A 16,148-nucleotide genomic window follows, 5' to 3' on the forward strand; every position below is an offset into this window, starting at 1 on the left:
GTTTTTCTCTTTCAGACTTGCTTCACTCCCTATGACAGACTCTAGGTCCATCCACCTCACTACAAATAACTCAATTTCGTTTCTTTTTATGGCTGAGTAACATTCCATTGTATATATGTGCCACTTCTTTATCCAGTCCTCCGATGACGGACACTTAGGTTGCTTCCATGTCCTGGTTATTGTAAATTGTGCTGCAATGAGCACGGTGGTACAGGACTCTTATTAAATTCTTGATATAAACAGTAAAGGCATAGTGACTCTTGCTCAGGGATTGCCTATTCCATCAACCCCTTGAAACAGACACCCTGGCCCCTGACTGGAGGAAATTCAAACAGGTTATACCACTCACGTTGTTCTTTTTAAGGAGCAACCCATTATTTGGTCATAAATTACAGCAGGCAGGTACACCTGAAAGTCATAAATTGTTTTGTCACAAAAAATTTTCCTTTTTCCTACTGAAAATAGGCCCCACCTGCAGAATAATAAAAAGGAAGAATAAAATCAAACTAGCAATTAAAATCACTGAGGAAAAAATAGGTAGGAAATATTTAAAATTTCATAATGCTTTATGACCAGAAATACTGAATAATCATAGATAAGTAAAAGCTGCCTGTCATCGCCAAAATCAAAAAGAACTCACAGGAGCTATAGTTTGTTCAACGAAAGAAATCACAAGACTTCAAGCCATTAATAATGATTCACAAATCACCGGCACCATGTTGGGGGAGGGGGACGCGGAGGTCCAGTTCTTGATGAAAAAAACCGTCTGGTAGCGAGCCCCAAATGACCCAACAGGCCTCTGTGCTGCCTGATGGCATTTTCCATGTACTAAAGGAAATGTCAAAAGCACACCCTTAAACAAAGGAACAATCCAGAGACAAATCCTGGCGATAAAATAAATAAAATAAATGTGACTGCTAAGTATGTCGTCGGCAAATTGATACACTCCGAGGTGTTTTTCATTTGAGAGAAATCTTAGGTGTTCACATTACCAGTGAAGAAAAATGAAATGTTGGGAGGATCTGAAAAAGGGTCTCTTGCACTGTATTCCCCTTTTCATAAAAAAAGAGGAGATGTCTTAAAGACAAAAATTTCCAGAAGGCCAGGTTCAAAGACATGGGAACGGCTTTACCCACAGTCCCACGTCTGGGGCAGGGATTCTGCGCCGGGCCGCGCCAGGGCCCCGAGGCAGAAGCCACTCACCACGAATTCCCAGCCTCTCAACCGCGTCCCTCCAGAAACCAAGAGGCCTTGACGCTCCGGTTGCTCACGTGACCCCACTCAGAACGCGTTCCCGTCCGAGCTGGGCCCCTAGGGCCACCTCGCTGCACGGCAGCCTCCAGGGATGGGCACCCTGAGTGCGCCCCGTACGTGCGTGGCACAGCGAGGCCGGGCTGGCCGCCCACCTGCTACCTTCACAGGCGCACGCCGCTCACGCACTTCGCCGCCACTACGTTCTTCGCCTCGGCTCCCGCTTTCGGAGAAGCCAGGCGGTATTTAAACAAGTTACGTCTCCTCCGTTCCCCGAACAGGATGCCCGGGCGCGGAGCCACAACACCCCTTCCCATCACGCTCCCGGGGACCGACCCCCTCGGGCGGCCCCTCCGTTCGGCCCGCGCGCAGGCTCTCGGGGGGCGCTCCGGCGGGGCGGCATCCCGGGGGCGCGGGCGGAAGGGCTAAGCGGCGTCCGCTGCGCCGCCGGGGGGCCTGCCCGTGACCTTGACCGAGACCGAGGGGGAGCGGGCGGGCGGGCTTACCTTGTTGAGATGGGGGCTCCGGGTCACGGCGTAGCCGCGCTGCGGGGTGTGTCGGCGGCCGGGGGCTTGGGGCTGCATGGCGGGCGGCGCGCGGGGTCGGCTCCGGCCGGGTCGGGCGGCTGATGCTGCCGGGACGCCCGAGCTGACTGCGGCGGCGGCGGCGGCGGCGCTGGGGAAGGGCCGGCGGCCGAGGGCGGGCGTGGGTGTGAGAGAGGGGGTGGAAGCGGCGGGAGGGGCCGGCGAGGAGCCCGTGTCTCCAGCCTGGCAGCCTGCGAGAAGCGCTGAGTCATGGCTGGAAAAGAGGCGAGCGGCGAGCAAGGAGGAGGAGGAGGAAGGGCGAGGCCCGGGCGGTGCCGCTCCCTTCCACGCCCAGGGTCCCCGCTCGCCGTCGGTTTAGAGGCGCCATCGTCCCAGCCCATCCCTGCGCGGGAGGTGGCTCGGTGTGGCGCACGCAGCGCCCTCCTTGCTCCGGAGGCCCAAATGGGGAGCAAGGTCAGGTTCCCCCCGCCCGGCCCGTGGGCACCATCTCCCTGGCCGAGGCGGCCGGCCCCGCAGCCGCACCCCGCGGGGAGGTGAGGTGGGGTGGGAAACGGAGAGCCTCGGGCAGAGAGAACGGCTGCCCAGACACAGAGTGGGGGGCCGGGGGCTGTCTGCAAAAGGCCTTAACTGACTGATGCGAACGACACTTCATCTCTCCCCTCCTATCAGGCTCTTCCGAACGCGCTGTGCACAGTTCCAGATGGCAGCCAGGGCCGGGGTTCGGAGGAAACCAGCCTTGACCCAGAAAGAACAGGCCCGGGTAGAACTGGGAGAAAGGCAAGGGAGGAAAGTGCGAGCCGCGACGCCGCAGGAGTCTCTGTACATCATCCCTGGGAATTTTATTTTAATGCCATTAATATAAAAGACAAGGTGCAAATGTTAGAGCCCACTGGACAGTCACATTTATCTTGTATATATTGTTCCCAAGAGTTCTAGAAGCCGAGATGTTTACGAACCTCTCTCTCTGAATAATGGTGGGTAACTCAATCTTTAAGGGCTTCAGTGTCTTCTTTGGTAAAACGAGAAGGTCAGAATAAATGATCTCCCAGCGCTGGAATTCCATTATTATTGATATTTATACTTGAAGTTTCAAGGAATGTTGGAGCAGTCAGATCACAGCCAAAAGGAGTGTCTGACACAGCACACCCTGAAAGCTTCCTGTGCCCCAATTTCCTTTTCAGTTAATAGGATCGCTAGTTTCTGCCCTGTTCCTACCTAATGATTTTACAAAAAATAGTGTTTGGGATGGAGCGTTTGATTTTATATATCCATAAACTAGACATTCAACCAAAGTGTTTCATTTCTAATTATGTTACTTTTCCTTATCAGAAAGATTTGTTACGGTCTTGTTTTTTGGCCATCCAGAAGCTTCTTAGGGCTAGCCTTTAAATTATCTAGAATCAGTTGCTTTAATAGAGAACATTTTATTTGCATCACGGAGTTCTTTCAAGATTCCTTGCATTCCAGTAACACTTTTCTCTGTGAATTCTATAATCCATCAATAATTAACCCAACAACATCTGAGAAGAAGGTATACTTTACAAAACTCACTCTCTTGAATTAACTGAGGTACATTACAATTAGCGTATTTTATTGGCGACAAGACCAGTTTAACACAGTCCCGGAAACAAAACACAAGATGCTGAAGAAGAAACAAAAATGTTAGTACAACAGAACCTTAGTATAATACAGCTCTTTATTACATGAATTTCGACACATTACCTGTCTATTCCTAGTCCTGTGCTATGATATTTACAGATAGAAAGGCTGATGTAAATATAGGGAGTAGCCCCAAAAGAGTGTGTGGGCTCTTCCCCCAAAGCCATCATTGCAGAGGGGTTACAAAAGCCTGCCGGTGCAGGTAAAGTTCACGTCTCCCTTCCACGTTTATTTCTCTCGTGAAAAGACCTTCAGTCCTCCTGAATGACAGGACAAGGCCTAGCTGGGGGAGTCATTTTGTATACCCACGTGCAGTTGCAAGAGTACTGGGAAGAACCTATTTTTCCACATAATTGTTAGCTAGAACACCAACTTCTAACATCCTTTTTAAAGATTTGTAGGTTTAGGTTTTATTACAAAAAACACATTTAAAAAACCAAACACATTAGAAAAAACTTCTGCTATAATTTCCCTTGTGAGAAACTACAGCCACTCTATGCACGATTGACAAAGTTAAGAATGGATGTGATTCACAAACAAAGGAACTAGAATCTAGTTTCTGATGCGCAGTGAGAATACTAGGTCAAAATCAGATATTTCTTGCCCAAGTTTAATGCACAATGAACTCTAATCATATTTAAGTATGATTGTAGCATTCCCATCCAAGGTCATTGAGATTTCAAGCAGAGAAAATTCAGGAAATACGTAATAGCACATGCAACATTTCAAATGTAACTTTCATGAGAAAAAAAATCTAATAGAAAAAAGCTGTAGCTGTATGATGGTTTGTCCTATTAAGTAAATGATTTTGTATTTCTTCACACAAAAACATTGCTGTGTAAAGTTAGTTCCAATTTTTTTTTTTTTTTTAGTTAAAAATCTTAACACGCCTGGTTCTTGGTGTGTTTCTGTATGAAGGAAAGCCCTTTGACCTTTGGGGGTTCTAATTTGAGAATCCCAGTGTCCAATATATTAGAGAGGACAAGGCCCATGAGAGTGGCCAACCCTAAAAGTTCAGAATCAGAAGTAGGCAGCTGAATCCTGGGGTGGCCAGCCCCAGGGTAATTGGCAACCTTGGCGAGAGTTGACTTTTTGCCTGCCTACTGCAGTGAGGATGCAAGTTGAATGAGCACTAACTGGGGGGAGGAAACACTTTACCTCTACCCTTTTTAGGTTGTCAGCTGGGACGCTAAGAAGATAACACATTAACAAAAGGAAAACAGTTCATTAACTAACACATGCAGTGCACACCACCCAGGAGAAACCTAAAACGAAGAGTGGCTCAAAGCAGTAGCTTAGAACTGTGATCTATACAGCATCTTCGACAAAGAACAGTAAATTGGTAGAGAAGTGACAGGACAAAGGAAAGCAGTTTTAGGCTTCCAAGGGCAGCGAACTCTAGGAAGATAAATACCTGGGAAGAAATTAATGGAATGAGATTTGTTTACAGATTCCTCTGGTCCTCATAATTTGGGGTGACATATCCTGGCTTTACCTGGCTCTAAGGAATCCCTGATGAACCAAGCTATAAGTTATTGGTATCTGAGTATTAGAGTAACAGGTGAAATGGGTACATGGGTCATTTCATTAGAATGTTTTACAGAGATGCACCCTTATTTTATTCTGTTCTTTCAGCAAAAGTTTATGCAAAAGCCCCATCCTCTAGGAGACCCTACAGAATGTCTAGAGCCCCATAGAACACATCTTTTTTTTTTTTAAAGGAAGCAGTATTTCTCTTTATTAACCCTTGAGAGCATTACCCCTACTATTAGGAATAATGTAATACCACCTCATTCTTAGTATATATTACAATCATTAAATATAGATGAAAACATATAAAAATACAGATACTGCATGGTGACTTTGTCATTTGGGAATAAATCTATAGACTAAGTCAGAACATGCATAAATCATTTATATCTTAACTGTTCCTTTATACCTGAACAAGTTTTCATTAAGCATGCTAATAATTTTCAAATGATGTAATAAAAGATCTGCTTGCAGTATTTGGCTGAATTACATTTGGGAAAAAGAAGCTAGCTGTTTCACCTATTTCAATACTAGGATAGTCTGGATCATATTATACATGTATAGAAACTGAAAAGATCATAAATTTCCCATGAGGAGACATTATTTAGTCAGTGTCATGGTATGTATTTGCAAAACATTTTAACACTGCAAACATTAGAAGTTTCAAGATGGAGCACTGGAAAAAGTTTATACTCTACTACAGTGATGCTGGGTACTTTTCCACAAGGCCTCTTAATGTCAGTCAACTGGAGGTGGGGGTTTACCAATGAATTGCTTGATATCCATCATTTCCTGGTGACATGAACTGGGTGTTGAAGGTTACATTGACTGGATTTACCAATGTTTTTAGCTTTTCTACAGCCAGAAAACCGACCATTAGGGCAACTTAAGGGGAGTAATCTCCATGGTACTGGAGAATAGAAATATCTCTATTAGCACCACTGATAGAACCCCGTGGAATCCAAGCCCCCAGTGGAAGTCAACAACTGACTGCAGTGCTGCCTGCCAGTTACTGCTGAGTGGTAACAGCGGTGTACAAAGATAAAGCTCCTCCCTAAAAAAACTACCCAAAATAATAATGTCAAAAGGAATACTCTTCTTCACCGCTGCTCTATCAAAGCTTTTACATTTTCTGCTGTCTGTTTAATTCCAGGTTTATCCTCCTGTGAATCTGGTGAAAGCCCCATAATATAGCCATTTAATGTAACAGGCATAACTGACGCATGTAGGTAGATATATTTGAAATGTGAACTTCTGATACCTGTAAAGCCTTCTTGCCCATCCAAGCCCTGTATCTCTCCATCCACCAGGAAAATCACCACAGCGGTTGCCTTTCCAGGATGAGCAGGACAGGAAACCTAGCAGACACATCGGAAGCTGAAAGGAGAACGTGGTGCAGCCAGCTACAGCCCCTCTGAAGAGCACAGTTTAAAAATCATGGATCATGGCCAGTGGTTTTCAATCTTTCTCCCATATTAGAATCCCCTGGAGAGCTTTAAAAACACTCTTGACTGGACCCGGGGTTGTTGATTTCATTGGTCTGGGTGGTAGCTTTAGTACCTGGATTGTAGGCCCAAGGTCCCCAGATGATTCTAATTTACAGCCAAATTAGAATTCTGCACCCCTGGTCTAGAAGAATGGTTCTTACCCTTTTGCTTGCATCAGAATCGGTTGCGGGTCTCATTAAAGCAGGGACCCACCCCCAGAGTCTCTGATTCAGTAAATTGGAGGTGGAGCTCCATGATTTGCGTTTCTAACAAGCTCCCAGGTGATGCTGTTGCGGATAGTCACGTGACCACATTTTGAGACCCACTGGGCTAGAGTAATGCTATCCAACAGAAATGTAACATGACCCACATATGTAAAGTCTTCCGAGTAGCCAAGTGTTTTAAAAAGTAAAAGAAACAGGTGAAATTCATTTAAATCATATATTTTATTTAACCTAATACTAGATCCAAAATATTTGTATGTCAACATATTATCAATATAAAAATTACTAATGAGATGTTTTACTTTTTTCATTTGTACTAAGTGTTTGAAATCTAATGTGTGAAACAGGTGAAATTCATTTAAATCATATGTTTTATTTAACCTAATACTATATCCAAAATATTTGTATGTCAACATATTATCAATATAAAAATTACTAATGAGATGTTTTACTTTTTTCATTTGTACTAAGTGTTTGAAATCTAATGTGTATTTTTTTTTTAAATAAATTTATTTATTTATTTATTTTTGTCTGTGTTGGGTCTCCGTTGCTGTGCACGGGCTTTCTGTAGTTGCGGCGAGCAGGGGCTACTCTTCGTTGCGGTGTGCGGGCTTCTCATTGTCGTGGCTTCTCTTGTTGTGGAGCAAGGGCTCTAGGCGTGCAGGCTTCAGCAGTTGTGGCACGTGGTTTCAGCAGTTGTGGCTTGCGGGCTCTAGAGCTCAGGCTTAGTTGTTTTGGTGCACGGGCTTAGTTGCTCCACACATGTGGGATCTTCCCGGGCCAGGGCTCGAACCCGTGTCCCTTGCATTGGCAGGCAAATTCTTAACCACTGCGCCACCAGGGAAGCCCTGATGTGTATTTTATACACACTGTGCATCTCAATTTTGACACCAAATTTTTATCGGAAGTGCTTTTTCTGTACTTAGATTTTATACAATTTACAGTTTAAGCAGTAGATGCATATAACCAAGTTGCTGCAAACATACTTAAAAGTTTTTTCATAATGAAATTAAGTTTTATATTTAAATTAAAATCAAATAAATTTCTTTTCCCCATTTGAAAAATTTAAGACTATTTGGTCTACTGAAGGTTGATCATTAACATTACCTACCTGTTTCTGCCTGTTTGTGTAGGCAGTTTCCATATTGGTAATGAATTGTGTTCCTAAAGTTCATATGTAAGTCAATCATACTGCATTTTTTTCCTAGAAATAATACAACAAATGCTTCCACAGTAGCCTTTAAAAGCCCATTAACACATAATGGCTGAAATATCTTTACAAAGAATAAAAGAGTACTTCCCTGAAGTTTTTAAAACATATTTCTGCATAAAATATCTGACAAGTTCCAAATCAGTACTCCATGAGTAGAATTCGCTTTCAATATACCCTGGGACAATAGAAGAGGGATATAAAGATTTATTTCTCAATAGATATGAACTATGTCACTTTCTTTAAAAGGCAGAATCAATTACAGTCACATCTGGTTTGAAATAATCATTGTTTTATCTCACTGCATAAATAAAGGACATTCATACAACCTGTGCCTTAAAAAAAATCACAGAAATATTTCCAAATGCAAAATATAGTTCCTATTTTTATACTAAAATTAAAAATAAGGACTAGTTCTAAATTTAAGTCCTCTGCTCAAAATTCTCCAATGGCACCCACCTCACTCATGATAGAAGTCAAAGTCATTACATGGCCTACAAGGCCCCATAGGAACTGCCCCAGTCCCTTGATCTCTGTGGCTTTGCTACCTTTATTTTCCTCCCCCCTCTCCCGCTATTCTGACTGTGACTGCCTTACTTATCCCCAAATAGGATAAGCACATTCCTACCTCATGGCCTTTGCTCTTGCTGTTCATTCTCTGGAGCACTTGTCCCTCAAATATCTACATGGCTCCCTCAATCCCTGCAAGTCTTTGCCCAAATGTCATTTTTCATCTGGGGCCTTCACCAACCATTCCATGGAATACAGCAATTGCTATTCTTCCTTCACCCACCTTCCTTACTCTCTATGGTTCTTCCTTACTTAATTTTTCTCCATATAACATTTTTATATTTAAATATAGAATGCAATTCACTTATTATTTGTTTGTCATCTCACTACCATGACACTACCATGACCACTAACATGTCAACTCCATGGCAGTGGAGGTTTTATATCTTTTGGTCCTTTCTGCGAAACCCAACACTTCCATGTTCCAAAACTCCACATAAACCACTTTTCTAACTTATTTCATGATCTATTTATTTATACACACATTTCTTTCACATGTATATTTTTTATTTGACTGTCTCCTTTAAGCCTTCTGCATAAAGGGAATAGATCCCTTCATCTTTGGCAAAATAGATCCCTTCATCTTTGGCAAAAGATTTATCTGGAAATAATTAATGAACCATCAGAATTGGAGATAGAAAACTCATTGTTGCAATGGTTGGTACAATAGCCTTTCAAATAATCCTCAGTTTTCAAATCGTTCTTGAAAAATTCACGTTTACTATATTCCTATAGAATTGCATAAATTTGGTGGAGGCTGCTCTCTAAGGAATACTCATTTGGATTGTACAACTGTATAATGTTTTATCATCCTGTACAATTATATCTACTGTCAAAAAAGTATCCATTCATTAATAGCATGTCTTGTATTATTTAAAACCTAAAGTTACATCTATTATGAAAAAGATCCAGTTCAATATTTTTGCTATTCAATTTCATGGAATTGAAATTTTACTACTTCCTTACATTTGCTTTTTATCAATTAATCTAGATAAAAACCAACCCCCATCACTGTCATGAATAAATCTGTGTCATTGCTTCCAAGTGCTTTTTAGTATAGCAACTCTGTCATTCGTTGGTATGATTTTTTAAATTCAATTTATTTAAACTAAAACACAACATGAAAACACTTCACCCATCTCTCCCACCTCTCCCACTCCCCTCCTCTGGCAACCACCAATCTGCTCTCTGTATCTATGAGCTCGTTTTTTTTTTTTTTTTTTAAGATTCCACGTATAAGTCAGATCATACATTATTTGTCTTTCTCTGTCTGACCTACTTCACTTAGTACCATGCTCTTAAGGTCCATCCAGTTTGTTGCAAACAGCAAGACTGCCTTCCTTTTTTATGGCTGAATAATTCCATTGTATATATATAATGTGGTATATATATATAGATCACACTTTCTTTATCTATTCATCCATCCATGGACAATTAGGTTGTTTCCATATCTTAGCGATTGTAAATAATGCCGCAGTGAATGTGGGGTGCATGTGTGCTTTTGAGATAGTGTTTTGTTTCCTTCAGATAAATAGCAAGACGTGGAATTGCTGGAGCATATGGTAGTTTTATTTTTAATTTTTGGAGGAAACTCCATGCTGTTTTCCACAGGGACTGCACCAATTTCCCTCCTCCCGACAGTGCACGAGGGTTCTCTTTTCTCCACACCCTCACCAACACTTGTTATTTGTTGTCTTTTTGATAACTGCCATTCGAACAGGTATGAGGTGATATCTCATTATGGTTTTGATTTGCATTTCCCTGATGATTAAGTAGTAGGTTAGAATATAGAGTCTGGAACCATAATTCCTGGGCTTCTATTCCAGCTTTGCCATCTCCAACTTGTGTGCCCTTGTTAACTTACTTACCTCCCCTTGTTTCCTCAGATGATTTAGCCTGACTCGTGATAAGCACTATATGAATATTTATCAAATGAAAACCAACAAGATGAATAAATCAGGCACACTACTCTATATACTTAGTTTGAACTTTTAAAAAGAAAACACTACCCATCACCATCACTAGAAGAAACTGGAGTGTCCTAAGGATATGAATTTTAGTTAGAATTCCAGCAGCAAGACATTTTGGCCTTAGAAAGCAGAATTAAGTGACTTGACAAGAGTTGAGTATTAATTCTGTAGGCTTATCTAAGGTACTAGATTCTTCTTGTATTTTTTACTCTCGTAACTAAGTAAATATTATTTGAAATCACTTGTTTTTGTTTCAATTTCGTGTTTTTAAATTTGGAGATGAAGGTGCTTCAAAATAGAGTTGAATCCCTGGAAGTTCCCCTCATTTGTTAGTTTTTCCAAGATATCACCACAGAACAGCTTCCATAACACATCATTTCTCTATCCCGGTCGATTTTTTATGAGTTGCATGCTACAGCTGACCACTCTCATTGGCCATTGTACCCGCACTAGTCCAAACCTCTTCCCTAGATTGAGGAGTGGTAGAGCTACTCAGATTCTACGGGAAGCAGGGAAATTATGTTACGAGAAATTTGGAAAAGCTTGTAGGGTATTCCATTTATCTATTGGTATGTAACATATTACCCCCAAATTTAGTGGCTTAAAACAATAATAACAATTTCATTCTCTCTCATGGTTTCTGCACGTGAGAATTTGGGAAGCCTCAGCGGGATAGTGCCAGCCCAGCATCTCTCACGTGGTTGCAGTTAAACAACCAGTGAAAAGGGGGTAGCTTAGAGTAGCTGGAGACTGTCCAGGCACCTCTCTCTCTCTCTCTCTCTCTCTCTCCTCTCTCTCCCCACCTCAAGTACTCTCAGGCTCTCTCCATGGGGTCTCTCATTGTGGTCTCTCACAGCATGGCAGCCTCAGAGCAGTCAAACTGCTTACTTGGAGGCTGAAGGCTTCCAGAACAAGTATTCCAGGGAACAGGGTAGAAAAAGTGCTTTTCCTTTTGATTACCTAGCCTTAGAATGCAGTTAAACAACCAGTGAAAAGGGGGTAGCTTAGAGTAGCTGGAGACTGTCCAGGCACCTCTCTCTCTCTCTCTCTCTCTCTCCTCTCTCTCCCCACCTCAAGTACTCTCAGGCTCTCTCCATGGGGTCTCTCATTGTGGTCTCTCACAGCATGGCAGCCTCAGAGCAGTCAAACTGCTTACTTGGAGGCTGAAGGCTTCCAGAACAAGTATTCCAGGGAACAGGGTAGAAAAAGTGCTTTTCCTTTTGATTACCTAGCCTTAGAAGTCACAGATTGTCACTTTTCCATATTCTCTTGATCCAGCCACAAAAGCCTGTCTCAATGGGAGGAGTGCCAAAGCCACACTGTAAGAAGAGCTTGTGTGATAGGAGATTTGTTGCAGCCATTTGGAAAATACAACCTGCCACATAGGAGTGTGAAGAGATCTATTAAAATGTTCGTTCCCATCATGTTTTTTAGATGCTAGTTCATCTAAAATATGCAGTGGGCAGTACACTTGACACTAAGTATTCACACCAATATAAAATGTGCATAAGGAAACAAGAAACACGTATTCTAGAAAAGCAGCCTAGAGGGCAAACTATAATTCGGTTTAGATACAGACTCCCAACCTTTACTACATCTTCAGTTTCCCAGGTTTTGGAGTCACCGATGATGATTCTGAATATTACAAGATTTCAGAGTGCTTTCTAAATTGTTTTCAATCTGATTTAATGAGGTATATTTTCTTTTAATACTTTGAAAAATGACAATACACAGAAAATATATATATTAGTGCCAGAATATTAAATTAGCCATAATGCACTATTCTACAATACCTTAATTATCTTAAATAGTTAGGAGGTTACTAAATTAGGCTAGTTTCAAAGACTGTTTACAAGGAGCAGTGAAAGAATTATATATTAGAAACCAAAGACATCTGGGCCTGTTGGAACCACGTATTGGTTTAGTTTTAGTAAGAATACCATATTAAAAGTAATACTGGGGGGCTTCCCTGGTGGCGCAGTGGTTGAGAGTCCGCCTGCCGATGCAGGGGACGTGGGTTCGCGCCCCGGTCCGGGAGGATCCCACATGCCGCGGAGCGGCTGGGCCCGTGAGCCGTGGCCGCTGAGCCTGCGCGTCCGGAGCCTGTGCTCCGCAACGGGAGGGGCCGCAACGGAGGGAGGCCCGCGTACCGCAAAAAAAAAAAAAAAAGTAATACTGAATACCGAATGGAGTTTTCTCTTTTTTTAATTTGGAAAAATCTTCTCCCAAACTGTTGATGGCTTGTATTTTACAGTTCTGTAATGTTTGAAGTTTGTATAATTATTTTTACATTCAGAAAAAACTAAAATTTGGAACATACCCGGGGGTGTCTATAATTATAAAGCAGAAACTAACACACCATTGTAAAGCACTTACACTCCAATAAAGATGTTAAAAAACAAAAACTAAAAAAAAAAAAAACCCCAATATACTGTAAAATTTTAGGAATCTCGACGTTTTTCTATTGTTCCGAAGGTAATTTAAGATGACAATTTGGCATATGCTGCTTTACAGTATGGATACTCTACAATCTCTGCTTTCCAGGAGGCACTGAAGCCAACCACATAATGCAACTCTGAGACAGGGAGGATAAATTTCGTAATACCCTCCTCTGCCAAACACCTGTGCAGATCCACCCTACTCTTCTAACTTTGAAAAAGCTGGACTAAAAACAAACCAAACAAAAAAAAAAGATTAAAATTTAAAGTTAAAAAACTGTGTAGAAATGTAACTATTTTTCATAACACTATATATTGAATTTACCATTTAATGTAGACTCACCCAAATAACAGATTATCCTGGAATTTAGTTAACAAATAATTGACTTCCAAACATAACATGATGCTAATAGCAGTTCTGTAAATGACAATATTATGTGGCTTTTTTACTTCTTAGTATCTGCTTCATGTTTTGAAACACTTGATGTTAAAGTTAGAGAAAATACACATTAAATATGATTGAATTTCAAATAAAGTTTTTCAATCACAAGAAATGTTTCCAAAAAAACTACTTAAATTTCTCCTTTTAATGAATAGCGAGTAAGCGCTTGAAAACTGCCGTTCATTTCTGACCATGTGTTAAACTACTCGCCTGTATAGCTCAAACAGATGTTATAAAAAATAATGAATCAAAAAATCACACCCATAAAAGGGCTAGCCCTATTGGGTTGCCTTATTTAACTTGAATTTTAAGAGACAGAATACTCTGTGTTTTTGGAGATCAACTCAAAACACATTGACCTTGTTAACATGAAGCTCGTGGGCTGTAGCTAGTGGTTACCATCCAGTGACAGCCAGAAATACAACTAAGCCGGCCCTAGGCACAAACTATCAATCTGTAATGTCACCAGAAACCTGGCATTTCAAATCTAGTCCTAAGCTGAAGCTCTAATACCGTGGCAGAGCTCCAGACCTCCTGGTTGATGGGAGAGGGAGAAAATGTGTATGAAAGGTTGTACTCAGGAGAGTTATACAAGAGGTTCATTCATGACACATGAAGAGACTTGGGAGAAAGCACGTAGGCCAGGGTGGAACTGTGGAGTACTAAAATAAATTTTGCTACAGTGGAAACAGCAGGACGAAATCATTTTCCTAAAGACATGATCTAATTTCTGAAGGAAAACTGGGAATTTGGGGGCAGGAGAAAAAAATCGTATAGATTCGGCAGGAGAGTTATTAAGTCACAAGTCACTATGGGGTTCTGAAAATAACCAGGCTTAAAGGGGAAAGGTAGGGATGGGGGGAGGGATATAAACCTTAGATGTAATAGTGCATTTCCAGCCCTGTGCTTATTCAGATTTGGGGCATAGGTATTCTTTGCTGGAACCATACGCCAAAAAAGTTGGAGGAAGCCACCAGTCACCTTCCCTGTGCTTCGCCCTGGCCCCGACAGCCTGTTTATCATCTGTGGCTAATTGAGGTTAGAAGGTGGATTCTGAGGGCACTTTCCTCTCCTGCTCCGTCATGCAGTGAAACTAGGCTTTGGAAAGATCCGAGGCCATGATGCCCTGACCATTGTCTTCCTGTGGTGGAGAATAATAGCAAGGCAGGAATCAAGTTCTATCAGGTGAGCCGGACCTGCACAAAAACAACAAATAATTCCCCACTCTCCCTCTTCAGCCCATACCATGCCTTTCTTTATGCTTTACTAAACCACTACTGATGCAATGGAAAAAAAAAAAAACAAAACAGGGAGCAAAAAATGAAAAGTCTATGCTGAGCAGAAAAATGGAGGAAACTTCTGGAACACTGGCCAAGTTAGAGCAAAATGATACAGATCACTGTTAAAAGGAGTATACCAAAATGCCTTCAAGCTTTTGGAATTAAGTTCAGAAACTGCTCTACGTTTGTCAGAGAATAAAAGATTGAAAGTTGTACAGGTCATGTCCCAGAGCTTATTCATACTTGACTTGTTAGCCCCGTCTACAGGGAAACTGATACATAGTAGGAGAAAATACACAATTAAATCAACTGGACTTTGTTATATATAGTTTTGCTTGCAATTTTCCTGATAATATCTGTTGGAGAGACATTAAATCTATCTCATGAGAATAAAATAGTTTTTTAATCACAATATCTTCCTCCGATCTGTATATATTCTTCATAATAGATCTGTACATAGCAAAAGTAAAAGGGCATAAGAACAAAGTCCTACAAATTTGAAGCCTTATAGTAGTTTCTGAACATTTAAAGAGCAGCAGAGAGAAGCACAGTATTTTAATTTTCTTGTACCTCTTGTACCTAAAGATCCCACTTTTTCATATGCCCTACTCCTAGCTCCCACATCTTAAGGAAGATACAGCCTTACAATATTTTTCAAAATTACCTGCTATAAAACCTTCATCAGACTCAGAGGAAAGAGCTATTTCTTCCCTTAGTGATACATTTTACTTGAATTTATGTTCCTTTTGTTTCCCAGTTCTACTCCTGACAATCTTTATGACCTATAATATTCTTACAGGAACTAGAGTACTTAATAAACCCAGCCTAAACTTGAAATCTCCTTAGAGAGATTCCTTTTAGAAATTTATAAATAAATATTTACCACACTCCAATTATTTCAAAACCATCAGTAAATATAAATTTATTTATAAACATAATAGTTACATGTTTTTTTTCAGGTATCTCCTTATTTCTATACAGTCATTTAATGAAACTATCAAATTGATTAGTTTTACAGTATGGAGGTTCCTCAAAAAAAATAAAAATAGAATTGCCATATGACCCAGCAATCCCACTCCTGGGCATATATCTGGACAAAACCATAATTTGGAAAGATATCTGCACCCCTGTGTTTACAATAGCCAAAACTTGGAAACAACCTAAATGCCCATCAACAGATGAATGGATAAAGAAGATGTGGTACTTGTATACAATGGAATACTACTCAGCCATAAAAAAGAATGAAATAATGTCATTTGCTGCAATATGGATAGAACTAGAGATTATCCTACTAAACGAAATGGCAGACAGAGAAAGACAAATATCATTTGATATCATTTATGTGTGGAATCTAAAATATGACACAAATAAACTTACCAATGAAACAGAAACAGACTCACAGATATAGAGAATAGAACTGTGGTTGCCAAGGAGGAGGCTGGGTGGGGGAGAAATGGATTGGGAGTTTGGGGTCAGCAGATGCAAACTATTATATAGAGAATGGATAAACAACAAGGTCCTACTGTATAGCACAGGGAACTG

The 16,148-nt window shown here is 41.1% G+C and overlaps 2 protein-coding genes and 1 pseudogene across 2 annotated transcripts in view; all 3 read right to left on the reverse strand.

Annotated features, from left to right (window-relative positions):
* The window catches only part of ME1 (malic enzyme 1), a 191,137-nt gene extending 189,171 nt beyond the window's left edge, over window positions 1-1,966 (reverse strand). The window contains exon 1 of the mRNA XM_024132987.2: window positions 1,758-1,966. Coding sequence (XP_023988755.1) covers window positions 1,758-1,835 — 78 coding nt within the window. The 5' untranslated portion in view covers window positions 1,836-1,966. The remainder of the gene's footprint in view (window positions 1-1,757) is intronic.
* On the reverse strand, window positions 1,838-2,244 carry LOC114487253 (uncharacterized; the record flags this gene model as incomplete). Its single annotated transcript, XM_028496516.1, has 1 exon — window positions 1,838-2,244. A coding segment is annotated over exon 1 (339 nt), but the record flags the coding sequence as incomplete, so codon positions are not given.
* Window positions 2,245-5,723: 3,479 nt separating this feature from the next.
* Window positions 5,724-6,837, reverse strand: LOC102988455 (acyl-protein thioesterase 1-like; annotated as a pseudogene).
* Window positions 6,838-16,148: the final 9,311 nt, after the last annotated feature.

Source organism: Physeter macrocephalus, chromosome 11, assembly GCF_002837175.3.
Source record: "Physeter macrocephalus isolate SW-GA chromosome 11, ASM283717v5, whole genome shotgun sequence".
NCBI classification, from domain to species: Eukaryota; Metazoa; Chordata; class Mammalia; order Artiodactyla; family Physeteridae; genus Physeter; species Physeter macrocephalus.